Source organism: Lepisma saccharinum, chromosome 30 (genome assembly GCF_977018435.1).
Source record: "Lepisma saccharinum chromosome 30, izLepSacc3.1, whole genome shotgun sequence".
Taxonomy (NCBI): Eukaryota; Metazoa; Arthropoda; class Insecta; order Zygentoma; family Lepismatidae; genus Lepisma; species Lepisma saccharinum.
The window spans coordinates 5,046,934-5,065,697 of record NC_139258.1 but is presented as its reverse complement, the minus strand read 5'-3'; the positions used below and the strand labels follow the sequence as shown (position 1 = coordinate 5,065,697).

The window sequence follows — 18,764 nt, the reverse complement described above, 5'->3', positions numbered from 1 at the left end:
AGAATTTTGCACTAAATTATCAGATATTTATCGATATATCAAATCTGTAAAATAATCGATAATTTTACCGATAAACTGATATGCCTATATCAGCCGATACCGATAGAGTACCGATTAATCGGTCCCAATTTTGTTATAATCAAAACAATACAGGGGTTGTAAATTTAAAAGTGGCAACACTGTCAGGAAAAGGTGATAACACCATGCATGCACTATCAGACAGTGAGCAATGTCAGTTGGCGTTTATGTCGAAAGTGGTCGGTACAGCAAGTGCTGTTGTGTGTACGCGAGGTTGAAAAAACATTTTGTGTACTGCCTTAAAACCTGTATACAAAGGTAGAACAGCGATTGGGGATCAAAATCCAGGTGGCCAGTGGCATAAATGCACGAGAATGTGATGAAGACTTGCACGAAGCCTGTAGCAAGAACAAGTAGCCGTATCTGATGGTTGCACAATGGGTAAGTGCATTTCTTAAGGAGGGGTCAGTGAGAACAACCTCAACATGAGGAAAATTGCACTCGGGGTTTTCAGATATTGTCACCATTGTTCAACCATCAGATATGTTGATGCTACAGGCTTCATGCAAGACTTCATAACATTTCATAATTGGTTTGGTTTCAGTTTGAGTTACTGTTTTAAGTCCACTTTATGCACAGTAAGGCTAATCGGGACTGGACCTACAGTTTTAAGTGGGATCCGAACCACTTGTGCCTCCACCGGGTATCGAACCCGGGACCCCTTGATTATTCACAATTGGGAAAAGAGAGACATGGTAGTATATAAATACGGAGAAACTAGTATTCACTTTTATCGGCGCTGTTTTTTTTCTTTTTCGATTATTTTTAGTGGCCACTGCCACCATCCTTGTTGGAACGTGCTGTACTGTTGCTTGGTGTGCATCTTTTGTTTGTAGTTCTCTGGCTGCTGCTAGGTGCGCTGTTGTTAACTGTGCGTCTGGGTCTGTGTCGTCTGCTATTTCCAGGCGATAACTGTTGTAGTAGGGGAATCCAAGTGTGGTGCGCATGCCGCTATCGATGTTTAGCTTGTAGACACCAAAATCAAGGAAACGCACACCATAATGCACTTCCCGCACGAGCTAAACATCGAGAGCGGGCAAGCGCACCACACTTGAATTCCCCTACTACAACAGTTATCGCCCAGAAATAGCAGACGACACAGACCGAAACGCACAGTTAACAACAGCGCACCTAGCGGCAGCCAGAGAACTACAAACAAAAGATGCATGCCAAGCAACAGTATAGCAAGTTCCGAGGATGGTGGCAGTGGCCACTGAAATTAATCGAAAAAGAAAAAAACAGCTTCGTGGATAAAAGCGAGTACTAGTTTGTCCGCATTTATTCATCACATTCTCGTGAATTTTTGCCATGGGCCACCTGGATTTTGATCCGCAATCGCTGTTCTACCTTTATAAACATGCCTTAGGGCAGTACACACAATGGAGCTCATTTCAACCTCCCACACACAGACAACTATTGGCACTTAACACAATGACATGGGCCCAAACAGACAATGCTCACTGTCACGGTGCATGTACGGTGTTATCACTAGACTTCAGACACTTAGGTTCTAAAAACTGTGCTTTTAGGTTCCTAAAATAGGTTCTAAAAATCCTAAAATAGATCCTAAAAATCCTAAAATAGGTTCTAAAAATCCTAAAATAGATCCTAAAAATCCTAAAATAGGTTAAAATAGATCCTAAAAATCCTAAAATAGGTTAAAATAGATCCTAAAAATCCTAAAATAGGTTCTAAAAATCCTAAAATAGGTTCTAAAAATCCTAAAATAGGTTCTAAAAATCCTAAAATAGGTTCTAAAAATCCTAAAATAGATCCTAAAAATCCTAAAATAGGTTCTAAAATCCTAAAATAGGTTCTAAAAATCCTAAAATAGATCCTAAAATAGGTTCTAAAATCCTAAAATAGATCCTAAAAATCCTAAAATAGATCCTAAAAATCCTAAAATAGGTTCTAAAAATCCTAAAATAGGTTCTAAAAATCCTAAAATAGATCCTAAAAATCCTAAAATAGGTTCTAAAATCCTAAAATAGATCCTAAAAATCCTAAAATAGGTTCTAAAAATCCTAAAATAGATCCTAAAAATCCTAAAATAGATCCTAAAAATCCTAAAATAGGTTCTAAAATCCTAAAATAGGTTCTAAAATCCTAAAATAGATCCTAAAAATCCTAAAATAGGTTCTAAAAATCCTAAAATAGGTTCTAAAAATCCTAAAATAGGTTCTAAAAATCCTAAAATAGATCCTAAAAATCCTAAAATAGATCCTAAAAATCCTAAAATAGATCCTAAAAATCCTAAAAATCCTAAAATAGGTTCTAAAAATCCTAAAATAGGTTCTAAAAATCCTAAAATAGGTTCTAAAAATCCTAAAATAGGTTCTAAAAATCCTAAAAATCCTAAAATAGGTTCTAAAAATCCTAAAATAGATCCTAAAAATCCTAAAATAGGTTCTAAAAATCCTAAAATAGATCCTAAAAATCCTAAAAATCCTAAAATAGGTTCTAAAAATCCTAAAATAGATCCTAAAAATCCTAAAATAGATCCTAAAAATCCTAAAATTGGTTCTAAAAATCCTAAAATAGGTTCTAAAATCCTAAAAAAGCTCACAGAAATCTTAAGTTAGCCTTAAAAAATCCTGAAGTAAAAAACTTAAAATAGTTCAAAATTCCTGAAAAATACTGATTAGGTAGTCACCGGTAATGAAAATCATGAAATACACACTATCTTGCATAATGTTATCCATGTTACCTACGCCTACAGCGATGGCAGAACTTACCATTGGAAATTTGTTATTAAAATCCACTCTTGAGTTGCTGTTTTAAGTCTACTTTATGCACAGTAAGGCTAATCGGGACTGGACCTACAGTTTAAAGTGGGACCCGAACCACTTGTGCCTCCACAGGGTATCGAACCCGGGACTCCTTGATTACAAGGCAATGACACTACCACTGCGCCATGGGGGAGGCCACTAAAATCCACTCTTCGCCTTGAAGTTAGGCAACAATCTTTTTCATGTTATCCACAGTCAAATTCCGCAATTTTGTCTGTGAGGATCATCTTACATTCTGAACATGATATTTCAGCACAAACGTAGTCAGTGGTGCAAATTTGAGTGCTGAAAAGTTTCTTCGCAAGGCCTGAATGCCACAAAGCACCGAAGTGACGTGAAAGTGAGCAAGACGACATAGATCAGAAGTTTGCACTTTGGACTGTACAAGTAACAGTGCACCAGACATTTTGCTTTGTTTAGAGCTTTGAAAAATCACCATGGACATGGAGGAAGGGAAATCGACAGAGAGTACATCTCAAACACGTTCGTCATTCAATTTTTCATCTCCAAACAAAACAAATACCTCTATGTGAAATAAAAATATTGTAAAACCTTTAAAAATATATAAAAACCTTTAAAAAGGCTTGTTTTAGGTGCATAGACCTAAAATAGGTTCTAACAAGCAAAATAGTTTTTCTAGGCACTGTAAAACTTCATCAGTTGTTGTGTTTTTTAAAGAAACACTCACGTAACTTATTTATTATGTAACTGTAAAGGGAAAAATAGGTTTAAAACCTAAAATCCGATGTCTAGTTATCATCTTTTCCTGACAGCGTTGCTGCTTTTACATTTACAACACAAACATAAACAGCAATAAATGCCACTTACGTCTGGATTCACAGTCCATTAACATTCTACTGGATATGTGCTTGTGATATGGCTCCATGTGTGTCTGTGAATGTCCTTCCATCATCATACCATTCATCATCATGCTCATGATTAGCCAACAGTGGCTGGAAAACGAAGTACAATAAAACAAATCAATCAATTCTCTGGCATATTGGTCTTTCATGGGATCCAAATGACACTTTTGCAGTCTAATAATCCTGCAAATTAGATAAAATTCAATTTTTTTTTTCACCAGTTTCATGTGAAAAGCTGAATTTTGGGACCACACATTTTAATATTCTTGAAAAACTCAATATGCGGACCAAGCATATCGCGTTTTTCATATCATGGAAACAAGTCTTAATGGTGTTTTAATATTCTTACATACTTCTTGATTATTTTTAAAGTAATCGTCTTTGTAAAATGATTCATATAATTTGGGAGGAATACTTACATAAAAATATTAATATTTTGAACAAGTTTGAAGTGCTGACCTCCATGATGAAGCATGCTACAATGCCAGGGGGTCTGGGTTCAAATCCCAGCCCGGGTATGGGTGTTCTTTGTGAATGTCCCTTCATCAATTTAATCATATCATCCTTATCTTTGTGATTAGCCAAAGTTGCAGGAAAAGAAGTAAAATACACCAAATGAAGCAAGTTGTATAGGTGTGACGAATTTCTTACTTTTTACAGGAGAAAGTACTTACGCAAATCATTTTCTGTAGCGTTGTGGAAGTTCGTGAATGTAGTTTTGATCCATTTTAATGCGAATACATGTTGTTTTCTGTGAAAATCTCTGTCCGACATGCTGTTTCTGCTGCAGCCATTTGCTTTCTGCACGAGAACACAATGTTCCGTGTGTTAGATGACGTAAACCCAGCAGTCAGTGTTTCAAACCTCACTGTGTTTTCACTATAACATGATGTGTCGAGTATTTGTAATTTTTTTATAATTTTTTAAACTATGCTTGCCTAACCTAACCTAACGGAAAATTGTTTGTGGGGCTAACGTGAATGGTTTGTGAGGCTAACGTCAACGGTTTGTGAGGTATTAGCATAATTTCAAATCCGGGCACGAAAGTAGGTATTTTTCGGTGAACAAGGTTGCAAACACTGCACAAATCGACAAAAAAACTCTCACAACGTGCGATGAATCAGTACACCCTAATGTGTGTTACAAAATATAAATAACGAGTAACAGTAAGTACTCGTAAATGTAAGAAATAAGACATTATTTTCATTAGAAATTTATTATTTCACCTAAAGAAATGTTCCGCAATGCAGAATAGTATGTTAACAATGTAAAAAAGTGCAAAATAAATGATTTATAGGTGTCACACCTATACGAAAGTAGTACCCAAGTTTTAAGCAGGGGTACTCAAGTGAATAGAAAAGAGTTTGGTTTGGTTTATTTTACTTCGCTTTCCTGCCACTTCTGGCTAATTGCCAAGATGAGGATGAGTAATGATATGATGAAGGGATGCTCACAAAGAACAGGGTGGGAATTTTTTTGGCCTGTCCCCGCAGCTCTGGAACTCACCCAGCCTCAAATCAATGGGTACCTGAGGGCAATCCTGGGGAGTAAAGGCAGCCGGAGCATGGTGACGATCACATCAACTCCATAATGGCCTTTTTACCTAATAATTATCTTAAAAGGAATGCTAACCTACCTTATCATTCAGTCTCCTAGGAAGAAAATCCTTAAGGGAATGGAAGGGAAAATCATCATGGACGGGGCTACCGGGAGACACTGGCTTGTCCTTTTTCAATAAACCCTGATCCTCCTCCCGTTTTGAGATATAATAATAAAAGTAGACGTAGTAGCACACGCTGGCCACCAGACCTGAGAGGACCTGGGCGACTGAGAAGGCCACAACAGCATTCTCTGGCCTCCATACAACCAGAGGGGTAAATATTAACGATCGCACAGCAATGTATATTGTATCTATTACAACCTGAAAGATAAACAAAGTACATTTACAATAAAGGAAAAAAACTGACTTATTGAAGGTAAAATTCAAGTGAATTAGGTCTGCTTCAGACAAAAGCATTATTCTTAACATTTGTGCCATGACCAAAATGTTACCGCGTAAAGTGAGATATGTTATGGCATTTCAGATGCCATGTAATGTATCACTTTACGTTTTACAAGCTGACAACCAGGGCCCAGATTTTGATAACCTAAAAATATTTGAAAAATGACAACAAAAATCCTGTAAAATGACCTAAAATATTTGAAAAATTACACAAAAATTCATACAAAACTCAATCTGCTTATTGAAAATAGTATATATATTCAAAGACAAACAATTTAACAATTGCTTCTTCACCTTGGTGTGTCGTACGGACTGTGAGTAAGGAACTCGACAATGTTGCATTTCGCGATTTTCAGACTGGTTTTGTTGCGCTGGTAGTTAAACACAGAGTAAGTACCACAAGATAACATTCGACAAAACAGAAATTGTTCAACTTCTTATGTTTCAGCATGCAATCACACAAATTTCTTAAAAAAATGACCTAAAAAAAGAGGCAAAATTTAAAAAATGACCGAAAAACAAGAAATGGTAAAAAAAAATTACCAAAAAATGAAAAAAAAATACATTTCTTCAACCTGAGGAGGGTGTTCAGTATTTCTGTACTAGTTAGCAATGTCTATGTTGCATCAGTCAAAAGATGAAATGTCATCAAAATCCGGGCCCTGCTGATAACTATTCAACCAAAAGGAATAACGTTTCCTATAAATATGCGTTAGGTACAAAACAATGGCGTTGCTTAAATTACGTAATTTATAGCATTTACTGTACCCATACGGAAGAATATTTTACTTGATTCAATTGTAAGTAAACACCATGCACTCACCATAGATGGTGTAAATCGACGTGTCTTTCATGCTGTATATATTATACATTGTAATCACAAAAGTTTACCGAAATGTTACATGTAAAGTTCTCTCTGCTACAAGAATTTGGATGCATTTACGTGGCAGAAATGTTAATGGGAATGCTCCAGTAAAAAGCAGGCCTTAGTAATATGTTGAGGCAAGTATTTATGGAGATAAATTTTATGAGGCACATCCAGAAAGTAAGTTCCAAAAGTGCCCCAAGATGGCACAAGTGGTCAGAGAGGGACTTGCTTGCACAGGAATGAGGAGGAAAACGTAGCCATAACCTGCTGCAAGCATACCTCGCACTCGGCGGGAGACTGTTTCTCCATGCTAAGAAGCTGTCGGCGTCAGAGATCCCCTGGCAGGCATGTGACGCCTGAATTGGTGGAAAGCGTGCAGCAGGCAATGCTGCAGAACCAGCAGTTTACAATGTCCGAACTCTCATGTCAGTTTCCGCAGATCTCCCGTTCCCTGCTGAATGAGATCGTCACCCAGCGATTGCAGTTTTTCACGTTGTGTGCACGATGGGTTTGTCTTGGACATTGGTGCAGCCTGCTGTGCATTTTCTACACCATCTTCGGACAATTCCTTCACTAATGTCATTCTGTCCATACACTTCACACACTTCTCTGATGCCGACAGCTTCTTAGCATGGAGAAACCTTGAGTACTGCACGTACCTCACACTCGGCGGGAGACTGTATGCGTGCACCCGTGTTTCCCGTACCACAGTTCTCTCACTACTGACTCCACAAAACTGCACTTGCGCCAGGTTATGGATACGTGTTCCTCCTCCACTTCTGCACAAGCACGTCCCGCTCTGACCACTCGTGCCATCTCGGGGCACTTTCGGAACTTACTTTCTGGATGTGCCTTGTATTACTTGTGTTTTTAATATGTATGCAAATGGAATTTTTTATATTACTGGAGAAATTGATGGATTGCAGGCACACTGCATATTTTCTTTATGTGGTTTGGGAATTTTTCGAAGCATGGGGTGCAACAGAAAGCCTGTCCCCCCAGCGCCAACTGACAACAGACGAGAAAGCAGTGGTACGGGTGCTCCAGACACCATACCGTTTGTGAATGAAGACAGAGTCTTCAAAATTAATCTGAAATAACCACTAAATGTGCAACATGGAAATTTCACATAAAAGTAATTCGTAAACGGCGTTTACCACATCCATCATGAAAACATTTATGATTGTGTGTGTGGTTGTCTAGTTTGTAGGGCGTCTGTTTGCCATGCGAGAGACCTGGGTTCAATTCCCAGGGTGGGTGATCCAAGGTCAGAACTTTTCCAGCCTTGTGTCAGCATAAATCAGCTCTGGGGCTCACCCAGCCTCAAATCAATGGATGCCTGGGGATAACACTTGGGGAGGTAAAGGTGACCAGAACATAGTGCTGAACACATCACTTCCAAAATGGCAGAGATCGAGAATGTGTGCCTTTATGACACGATGCTATATGCACGGAGAACTTTACTCTTTTTTTCATGATTGTTTTCATATTTGACAGTTAGGGTCCCAATTTGTGACTGTCATGGGTGTTTCAACAGATTAAAGTCAAAACTTCCTACTTCATGAATACAGCAAAGCCTCGTTAATCCGGACTAATTGGAAGATAAGTTGACCAGTTTAATGAAAGTACAGATTAACTGAAATAACCTAAACGAACAGTGGAAAGTGATTTAAAACTCAGTTTATATTGCTTGATTTGGTGTTTTTAAGTTCACTTTATGCACAGTAAGGCTAATCGGGACTGGACCTACAGTTCAAAGTTGGATCTAAACCACTATGTGCCTCCACAGAGTATCGAACCAGGGATGCCTTGATTACAAGGCAACAACGCTACCACTGCCTCATCTTCAATTATTTTTGTTTTATATTTTTGTCAATAAGTGCTGAACAGTGTTGATGTTTGTGAATTAAATGTACATATTTGATCTGTTACAGCTATTTTGCAATGTATATAATAATATACTTATCTAGTGATTACAATGACAGTTTTTTTTAATGTTGATAAAAAACACCAAGAATGACATAATATTATACATTGAACAATTTTAACGAGTTGGCCTTTGTATATAAACCTTGATGCCATATACAGTAAAACCTGTCTATACGGAACATGATGGTTCCGAGCAAAATTTTCCGTCTTAACAGTTTTCCTTCTTATACAGGGTTGACTTTCAATACAGTATAGAGCGCTGCAGGAAATAATGGAAAGACAGATTTACATTTCGCATTACTTATAATGTAGAGTACTAATGCATGTACGTACATGAAAAAAATGCGATACAGTAGCAATAAGCATAGCAGAGATTACAATTATGTAACTACACAACATGTTGGTACACTTTTTACAGTATTGGAAGAATGTACAGTACGTACTTATGTATCTTTTCGAACCCGGGACCCCTGGCGTCGTAGCGCGATGTGCATAGAGGGAAAGAGAAAGATGGAATAAGAGAGGTGAAGAAAGATTGAGATAAAAATGAAGAAAAAAGAAACAAAGAGAGATAACAAGAAAAATAGAAAGTTGACGAAAGAACAGAGGAGAAATAGACAAAGAAAGGTGGAGAAAGAGGGTAAGAGATGAAAGAAAGAAACTGAATCGTAACAGCTATGAGTATTTTAACGCATTCTTTCATATCGACAATGTTACCGATAAACGAGTGGCAACAGAGGTGTGTATAAACCTTGATACCAGTGTAAATGTACAGAATATCAATAAAGTTAATTATAAATTAGAATGTATCTTATCTTGCTTGTCTGAAAGAACACATATGATTGAAGATATGGTTATTTTTCATAATATCAGTCGACACTAACTGTTATACTTATAAATATGAATTCATAATATTGCACAATTTGGCTTTTTTAAACATCATATTTAATAAAATTAGTTTAAATAGAAATTTCAGACACTTAATTGCATTATATGAATAAATTTTGAGTAATCATATGACCAAAATTATTATAACTGTTGCACAAATGTGGAACTTCAAATTCAACCTAACCATTTCAAATGTTAATGACAATATATTATTGTCATAACATGAGTGAAACGAACTACTTTACACTCACCTTTAATCTGACAAACAAGAAAGCCTGCGCCACGAGGTACAATGGCTCAGAGCACATCTCCACTAGACAACTGATAGCAATGGCCCACACTCCTAGTGAATAGTGGTTGGTCACCGAAGTATCTGGTTGAGCCAGAACATGCAACCACACGTAACCAAACACAACAGAGCAGAACAAGCATATTGGTACCCTGAAAATAATGCAAATTACAATTTATTTCAAGAGTCTATGAAAGCATCAATGACATGTTGCATTGAAGTACTTTTGAGAGTAACAAGTTATAGAAATGCAACCAACACTAATAATTTCATTTACAGGATTTTCAAATGAGTACCCAAAAATAATTTCATGGTATCAGGTTTCACAGAGGTTATATGCAATCAGGTTAGGAAATTCCTTCACCAGACAGAAGAGGTACCTAGTAAATTTTAAATGAAGAGATTTCCTAACCCATTTTCTGATACGATACACAACACAACCAATTTCTTTGCATAATAAAATTCATCCAAACTATTCGAACACGCAATTTACAACCATTTTTGTATAAAAAAAGTAAAAAAGTAAAGTGCTCCCCTGTGCATAGCACCACGCCATGAAGGCGTATAGGGGGTGGGGGGGTAACGCCCCACAGTTTCTTGATCCGGTCGTGAGTGGGGGTGATGTGATCAGCATCATGCCCATGACCGCCTTTACCCCCCAGGGTTTCCCCCAGGTACCCATGTTATTCGACGCTGGGTGGGCGCTGGGGCCGCTTCCAACGTTAGAAAAGTTCCCGGATTTGAACCGGCCGGGGATCGAACCCGGGACCTTTAGCATGGTAGTCAGACGCGTTACCGACTGAGCCACTGTGGCCATTTTTGTATGTCCTTGTAACCGTATTTACGCGTGCGTGTATAATGCACACTCTGGTTTTGGATGGGGAAAAGTGACAAAAAAGTATATCTCGTATATAATGCGCAGTACAATCCAGTTTCAAGAAATGGCTTTCTTAGTTGTAGGTTGTAAATCTGTTCCTATTCTGATCAAGAGTGAATGACATCATACCTATTCAATTGCTCATTCCTTCTTTTCCAAAATATATACTTTTTCTTTCCGTGACTAATGTAACATTTATACGAGGCACATTCAGGACCTTCCAAATAGCAGTTAGCAGCACAAGATTTCTTCTATTAAGGAATTTACACACTCCATGTATGTCTTATTATTTGGCCAGTAATACATTTTAATTTTTATTATCTTTTTCCTTATGTTTTCTTTCATCCAAAGTACCATAAAATCAGAACGTTTCTTCATTTTTTGATGAACTTATTTCAACCTTATTTGACATTAGTGTTGTTATCTGGTATGGAATACTGTTTCCATATTCAGAAACTGCAGAATTCAAGCATTACAACGATATATAACATGATAGAGTTCCGTAAACATGAAAAATCAATGCAAGTGTCCCAAAATCATGTAATGACCCTGCAGGGTTTCATGTTGGCTGTCTGAATTATTCCGTGCATAATACGCACCAGTTTTTGGGGGCAAAAATTTTGAAAAAAAATGCGCATTATACATGAGTAAATACGGTATTTATAATGCAGAAAAATAATTATGGACTTTTTTTCACAGCTGTTATACACCATATTTTTTACCACTTTCATAAATTGTTGTCCCCAAATACTACACAGAAATTTTAGTAAAAAAATAACTCAAGCAGGATTTGAAGCCAAGTGTCTGCTATATTGTGCCACTACTTGACCAACAGCACCCATGCCGGATATGGTTTCTTCTTATTTGCTGCCGCTGTGTTAACTGTGTGGAATTACCTCACTCAGTGTTACTGCAACAAGATTTGTTGCATCTGAAGCACTGATAATGTTAACAGTAACTACTATCTAAGGTTTCTGAAACTGTAAAGTTGCCAGTCACCCATTAGGGTGAGAGACTGCTATGTCTATGATCCTAAGTATTTTCTTTTTAATTCAAAAATTGTAATTATGGTACTGTATTTGAGCTACCAGATTACATCCCCACTTGTACTTCTTTAGAAACATCAATGTAATAATTCACAAGCACTCTGTAGGTTAACACTTTACCGGGCTGAATTTTCTTGTGGAAAATTATTATTCCAGAGTTATATGTGATCATAAGTATCCGGGCACATCGCGAAATGTGTGTTTATCATAGAGGGCGACACAGTACTGTCGTTTACCCCGTGGAACACATGGTCAGCGATCCCAGCAGTATGAGACGGTCTGAGGAACTTGTGGACTTTTCAACGTGCTCAGCTGGTTGGGTGCCACTTGTGTAAGGAGTTTGTGCACAAGATTTCCACCCTCCTAAAGATCCTAGGTCCACTGTTTCCGATGTTATAGTGAAGTGGAAATGTGAAGGGACGTGTTGACCTCCAGAGACAGTCGAGTGTTGAAGAGGGTCGTACAGCGTAATCGTCAATCATTCATCGCCACCATCACACAGGAATTCCAAACTGCATCAGGATCTACTCCAAGCACCATGACTGTTCGGTGCAAGGTGCAACAAGTATGGCCGAGCAGCTGCCATAGGCTGCCTAGCGTGGTGCAACGAACGTTGAAACTGGACCATAGAACAGTGGAAAACCGTTGTGTGGTGATGAATCACGATACACAATGTGGCAATCCGATGGTAGGGTGTGGGAGTGGCGAATGCCTGGTCAACAACATCTACCAGCCTGTATGGTGCCGAAATTGAATTCTGGAGTGGTGACGTTACAGTGTGGTCATGTTTCTCCTGGATGGGGCTTTCCCCTTGTTGCTTTATGTGGAAATGTCACGGCACAAGCTTACCTTGACATTTTAACCGCTTTCATGCTGCCTACCATTGAAGACCATGTCTCTTTTAACATGACCGAGCACCCGCCCATACTGCAGGCCGTGTGGGGGAGTGGTTCGATGACAACAATGTCCCACTAATTGACTGGCCTGCGCAGTCTCCTGATTTGAATCCCATAGAATGGATATTATGGAATGCCAACTTTGTGCTAGACCATACTGAGCCACATATCGATACCTCTTCTCATTTCAGTGTTCCGTGACGAATGGACTGCCATTCCCCAGGAAACCTTCCGCTCCTGATTGAAAGTATGCCTGCGAGAGCTAAGGTTGTCATCAAGGCTAAAGGTGTGCCAACATCGTATTGACTGCCAGTGTTCCCATTGGGGGGTGACCCAACTTCTACTTCATTTTCAGGTGGGTGTCCAGATACTTCTGATCACAGAGTATTTTGATAATGTGTATACAGTAAAACTTCTAACGGACACCTCTGAATAGCGGACACCTCTAAATTACGGACATTTTTAAATTTCTCGGCAGAAATACATGAGGTTTGATGGCAATAATGGACGCAGACACTGAAAACAACCTCTCCAATGCAAATAAACTTCTTAATAATAGTTTTTCTTGAATGCACGTATTGCATGCATTCTAGAATTATTTTTCTTGTAGTCTACTGTTATTACACAGTTTTTCGTTGTGACGTTTCAGAACACACACTCTCTTCATCAGACATTTATTTTTAGTTTGACTAAAGATACAGTTATAACAATGGTTAAGAATTTTTTAAATTAAAAGTGAATCTGTTATACAATGGATGTTGTCAATGTTACATTGTTGTAATATAGCAACATAACTGTGAAAAAACAAGCAGTCTGTTTTATTTTTATTTCTGATATACATTTTGATCAAATTATTTTTATTTAAAAAAATATTTTTATTTAAAAAAATATTTTTATTATGCTTGTAATAGCTGTAGACTACAAGAGAAATAATTCTTAATAATGGACAGCCTGATAAAAACTGTCCCAATTCCTGGAATTCGACAACAATGGCCAGTATTTCGAACCAGCGTGCATTGTTTCACGTTACACCGAAAATATTTATTTTTAGAAGTGCAGACAGTAGACAGTATTCTTTGTGTTTATCTTGAGAAGTGTGTCATTTCGAATGCAGTAATTTAACAAAGGATTACACTATGTCTACTGTATTTTATTTTTTGAAACTTGTAATGTATGTAGGGATATTTTAGTAAATTTAAATTCACCATATGTAGTACAGTATTTTGAATAACAGTTTCATACATTGGAGATACATTTCTTCAATTTTACACAAGAAACTACTTACAGAAATGAATTTCTCCAAGGTTTACAACGTTCGTCGAGGAATTTTCTTTCATCGTGGAATATATTTGACTGGGAAACATGTATTTTTCAAGAGAAATATCTCACCGACGCACAATTGCCATTGTTTTCATTTGCTTGCCGTACAACAACCGGATGCTGCGTACGTTTGATGACGTAAGCCCCTGTCAGTGTTACAACCCCATTTTTTTTTAACTATGCTTGCCTAACGTAACCAAACCTAACCTTATTGGAAATGGTTCGTGGGGCTATCAGACAGCTACCGTGTATAATGGTTCGTGGGGCTATATGTCAGCTACCCATGCATAATGTATAATTTCCACCGGTGACTAACACGATAATAGGTATTTTTCGGTGAAGGTTGAAACACTGCATACCCACAACATGAGTCAAGATGTGCCTGCCATGTTGTGTGTTCCGGAAGCGAAGGAATAAAAAAAAAAAGCACCCAGAATGTGAAAAATTGAGTTTGTTTTTGTGTAAAAAGCATAACGGCACCTTGAACTGTGTTCCGCAATAGACAATTGGTAAGTACGAACACAAAATATCCGATTTTAATGTGTCTCCGATCTATGAAACTGTTACCGTATTTTGTTCCTTGAATGTAGGAAAATAAAACATTATGTTCGTAAAGTCCATACTGTAATATGCTTATCCTATTGTGGAACATCCTACACTTATTTTTCCCCCAGGCCTGTCCGTTATTGAGAAGTTTTACTGTAATTATTATGCACATGGCCTGTGTAATACACTTTTCAGATGTCTTTTTCCCTAGGCTGTGTGTATAATAATTACGTACACACACACCCTGTAGGACCAAAGTAGATAAGTTCGAATGAGGGACACGGTAACGCAGGTTAAAATTACATGTACAAGATAAAAACCAAACCGTGAACAAACTACATCCTTAATTGAAAACTGGTCGAATGTCCGAAATACTATTGTACAATGAAGCACGATACAGAAAAACCATGCACAGATTATATGTCTATTTTTGTCCTCTACTGGCCATGAATGTCAAACCTAGTAGTCATGCACTAATACCTGGACCGTATGAAGTAGTTGAACAAACATTTTTATGCGGCTGCATTTTCCTGCCTAGTTTTCAATTTCCTCTGAAGGAGTATAAGAACAATACAGAAAGTCGTTCGCTTTATATCCGACCATGTTTGACGGGTACTCACCTTAAGAGATACCACGCCACCACCACCGATCATGTTCTATTGGACCCCCAGCATTGTGGACTATTGCCCGGCATCGCAGTTTCCACTGCAGCAAGCTCCGGCCCAGAACAGGCATGGGAATTCTGTCCCACTCCTCCCTGCAAGCTTTCCATAGACCATCCAGGGTGCGCAGGCGGCGATGTTGAAGACGTCGTTTCAACAGTCCAAATGCGCAAAAATCCATTGGACTGGCATCTGGGCTTTTCACAGGAATGTCTTCAAATGGAATGACACGAATTCCTAATTCCTCTGCCATTTCCTGATAAAAACGTAGTGATGTTCTGGTGGTATGACTCGAAGCCTTGTCCATATGGATCATCACCTGGTTCGCGTCCATTCCATACAATTGTGGGATGTCTCTCCTGATAGATAGCTGTCAGAATAGAGTCTTGGAAGTATCTGACATTCACCTTAACGTTTTTGTCCACCTTGCGTATCATCAACTTACCCTCATATCCGAATCCAGTCACAACTACAAAGCCACGAGGGAAACTTTCCCTTCACTGACGAACAAAGTTGCTGCGCCCCTTGCCATCAATGTCACGGTATGTGATCGCCCGAATGTGACAACCAGCATTGAGATGGATATATGATTCATGCATTGTGACAACTTTCTTTTATTTGGAACCTGCCAGGTACTTTTCATACAGTCTCCTGCAGTTCATCTTACGTTCGGCAATGTGACGCGGTAGAAGGTGGTGTACACAGGCCTTCCACACACACTTCAACCTGAGGCGCTTGCGAATCGTTTTGTTCACAGTTGACGGGGCGAGGTGAAATCTGTGGGCCATATCACGTTGAGTCGGGGGATTTTCTTGGCACGCCAATCGACGCATCCCCCTTCACACTACGGGTGACACGTTGCTTGCAGCCCTTCTCCTGGTGGTTTTCGTGGGTGAATGTTTCGCAAGGAGAGCTTGTTGTGTGTAACGGGCCGTAATAGCTTTCGCAGTAGTCACCCCGAGTGTTACCCTATTCTCCCGACACTGTTTCACAATGCGTACGTATGAAAACTTAGCATGGAAAAGGGCCATTACGTAACCCTCCCAATACCGGTTGATTTTCGGCGTCATTTGATAACATTCACTACCAACACTCACGTACCTACAAGGTCAGACACAACAATGCTCCAGCCAGCAGACCCATAGTTCCAGCATGATACGGCAGGTGGCAGCAGCGAATCGACAATGGTCAGATATAAAGCGAACAACCTCTGTATACGCTGCCTGCAAGTTGTGAATCAAACTGCACCACAAATTTAAATATATTGATGCAAATATAAACTAATAAAACAAAAATAAAGTTTCTTAGAAAAATCTAACATGCAAGTCATTACACGACAACTATTGTTGCAAGCAAATCTGGATTAAGCTTATCAATAAAAGTCCTTGGAATGAAATCTACTTACGTTAACCAAATCAGGTTGATGATCTGAGGCCAGTAATGATCTGTTGTTTTACTTAAGCATGCCCTTCGAAACGCTTCCCTGCTTAAGAAGAGAATTGTGGACTCGAGCAGCAACAGCCGAACATTCATCACACCAAGAACATCTTGAGTTACATAACGCAGGACAAATGCATTCAGAAGGAATGTCACTACACGGAACGCTATCTGAAAGACAAACCAACAATATGGGAATTAAAAATAAATCAACACACATTATTGTGCAAGTATTCCTCTCCATACTGTAAATCAGGGAGCAAATGAAGAATATAGAGAATGTCTCCCATTTCGTTAATTTTTGGTATACTAACTAAATTTGGCCTTCTAATCACGAATCTGTTGTTAAAATGTGGGGGTCATGTGTGGAAATAGGGGAAAAAGCCGATAAAAGTGGATTTTTTTTTACAGCTGTATCGCATTGTTTTAAGAACAAAATTTTAACAGCTTGCCTAAACTAACCTTACCAGAAATGGTTCATGGGGCTATCCATGAATGGTTTGTGTGGGGCTACCCATGCATGATTCATGGGGATACCCGTGCATAATGTACGAAGGCCAAAATTAGTTAATACACCAAATATTAAAAAAAAAAATTCTTACCCTAACCTTACCGAAAATGGTTCGTGGGGATATCAGTTAAATGTCTTGCCAATGAGCACATATTGTAACAAAATATAAGTTTTGTAGCACTAGCTTCCTCACTGCGCAAGATGCCATTTTTGTAGAAGAACGCTCGAACACAGTTGCCAAACTTACTTCTAATCAAAGTCCGTCCTTTATTATGCCATGCTTCAACGATAATGATCTTCAAGTAACGAAGCAACAATTAATGTTCTGCAAGTAACAAAGGAACAGTGTATCAATGCTGTAGACAGCGCAACGAATGCCAAACGTCACTTGTTCATATCATCAAATATGGTTCCTATGTATGTATGGAGAATAATTGTGGTAATGAAGAACGTAACATATAGACGTATATATACACAATTTTTTCACGTGACCCCCAAATCTTAACTCCAGATATGTTGCCAGGACTGCATATTTAGTGAGTATAAGAAGTAGGAAAGAAATTGGAGACAATCTCCGTATTCTTCATTCTTACATAAATTAGTCAAGAATTACAACAGAATATTAAAATCCCTGTTATGCCTTTACACTAGACTGAAGCATATTTAATTTTTGAAGGAAACTCAGCATGTGAAACAACATGCAGTATTGTTTATTTTTCATGTCTTTGAAAGGTGTGAGGTGCGTTATCCTAGAATGTTTTGTCACTAAATGATGAGAAGTGAACTGCGATGTGACACTTCGTGAAGTCTTGAATTACCCTGTGTTACGCAAATCATGGAAGATTGATAAATATTTCAGAAGCAAGGGGAAACTCCCTTACACAGGAATAAACTTAAAACTGACAACTATATAAACGTGGTATTCAAAGAGAAAAGTTTATTTTGTGTAGTTTCTAAATCAAATATAGGTTTTTATTTCGCCATTTTCATACGCTGCTTTTGATCACAAAATGTGCCCAGCCTTTGTACCGAACCCTTGATATTTTAAGTCACCATAACTATGTGGTTCTAGTAAATACAAAATCCATGTTTCACACAATACTAGTGCAAAATAAATTAAAACTTTCAACTTTACATAAATGCCAGGATAAGGAGACTCGGCAAAAGAATCATACAGCATTTTTGCAGATCCTGTGACAGACAAATACGCTGGAAAATGATTGGCCAGTATCAGTAAATACATTCCAACGGATACATCACATTTGTATCTGTTCAGCTTCAACAAGAACTTGTACAATGATTTCTCCTCACTTATCTTGCTATATAAATCTATTTGTTATCGAAAAGCTTTTCTGGATAAATATAATTCTGAATAAGAAAAGAAACACAATGAAGCATGGGTGTTATGGTTAGCACTCAAACTCAGAACTTTTAAAAGCAACATGATTGCAGTGGCACTGGCAGATACCATGCTATAAATTTAACCATTCACACAATGGGTATTCTTTGTGGTATTTTAAAATCAATCACGCACCATTCCTAAGCCTGCATATTTTGCAAGGTACTAAAATTATAGATTAAACCAAGAATAAAGATGGATGGATGATGTATTATTATATGTTTGAGTTTAAGCATGAGCACCATCAGAAAAAGTCACGTTTATTTCTGTATGAGAAAACGTATAAGTCAGTTTGGACTAGAGTTTTAGTACATTATATCGCATTATACAGATCTGTTATCCTAGTTTTCTGAAAGAGTTACTT

At 38.1% G+C, this 18,764-nt stretch overlaps 1 protein-coding gene across 2 annotated transcripts in view; it reads right to left on the bottom strand.

The window, feature by feature from the left end:
- The window catches only part of LOC145981873 (man(5)GlcNAc(2)-PP-dolichol translocation protein RFT1), a 64,758-nt gene that overhangs the window by 40,931 nt on the left and 5,063 nt on the right, over positions 1-18,764 (bottom strand). For both annotated transcript variants that reach the window (XM_083115333.1, XM_083115334.1), the window contains exons 3-5: positions 16,459-16,661; positions 9,669-9,858; positions 5,367-5,651 (exon numbers count right to left, since the gene is read on the bottom strand). In XM_083115333.1, coding sequence (XP_082971459.1) covers positions 5,367-5,651; positions 9,669-9,858; positions 16,459-16,661 — 678 coding nt within the window. The remainder of the gene's footprint in view (positions 1-5,366; positions 5,652-9,668; positions 9,859-16,458; positions 16,662-18,764) is intronic.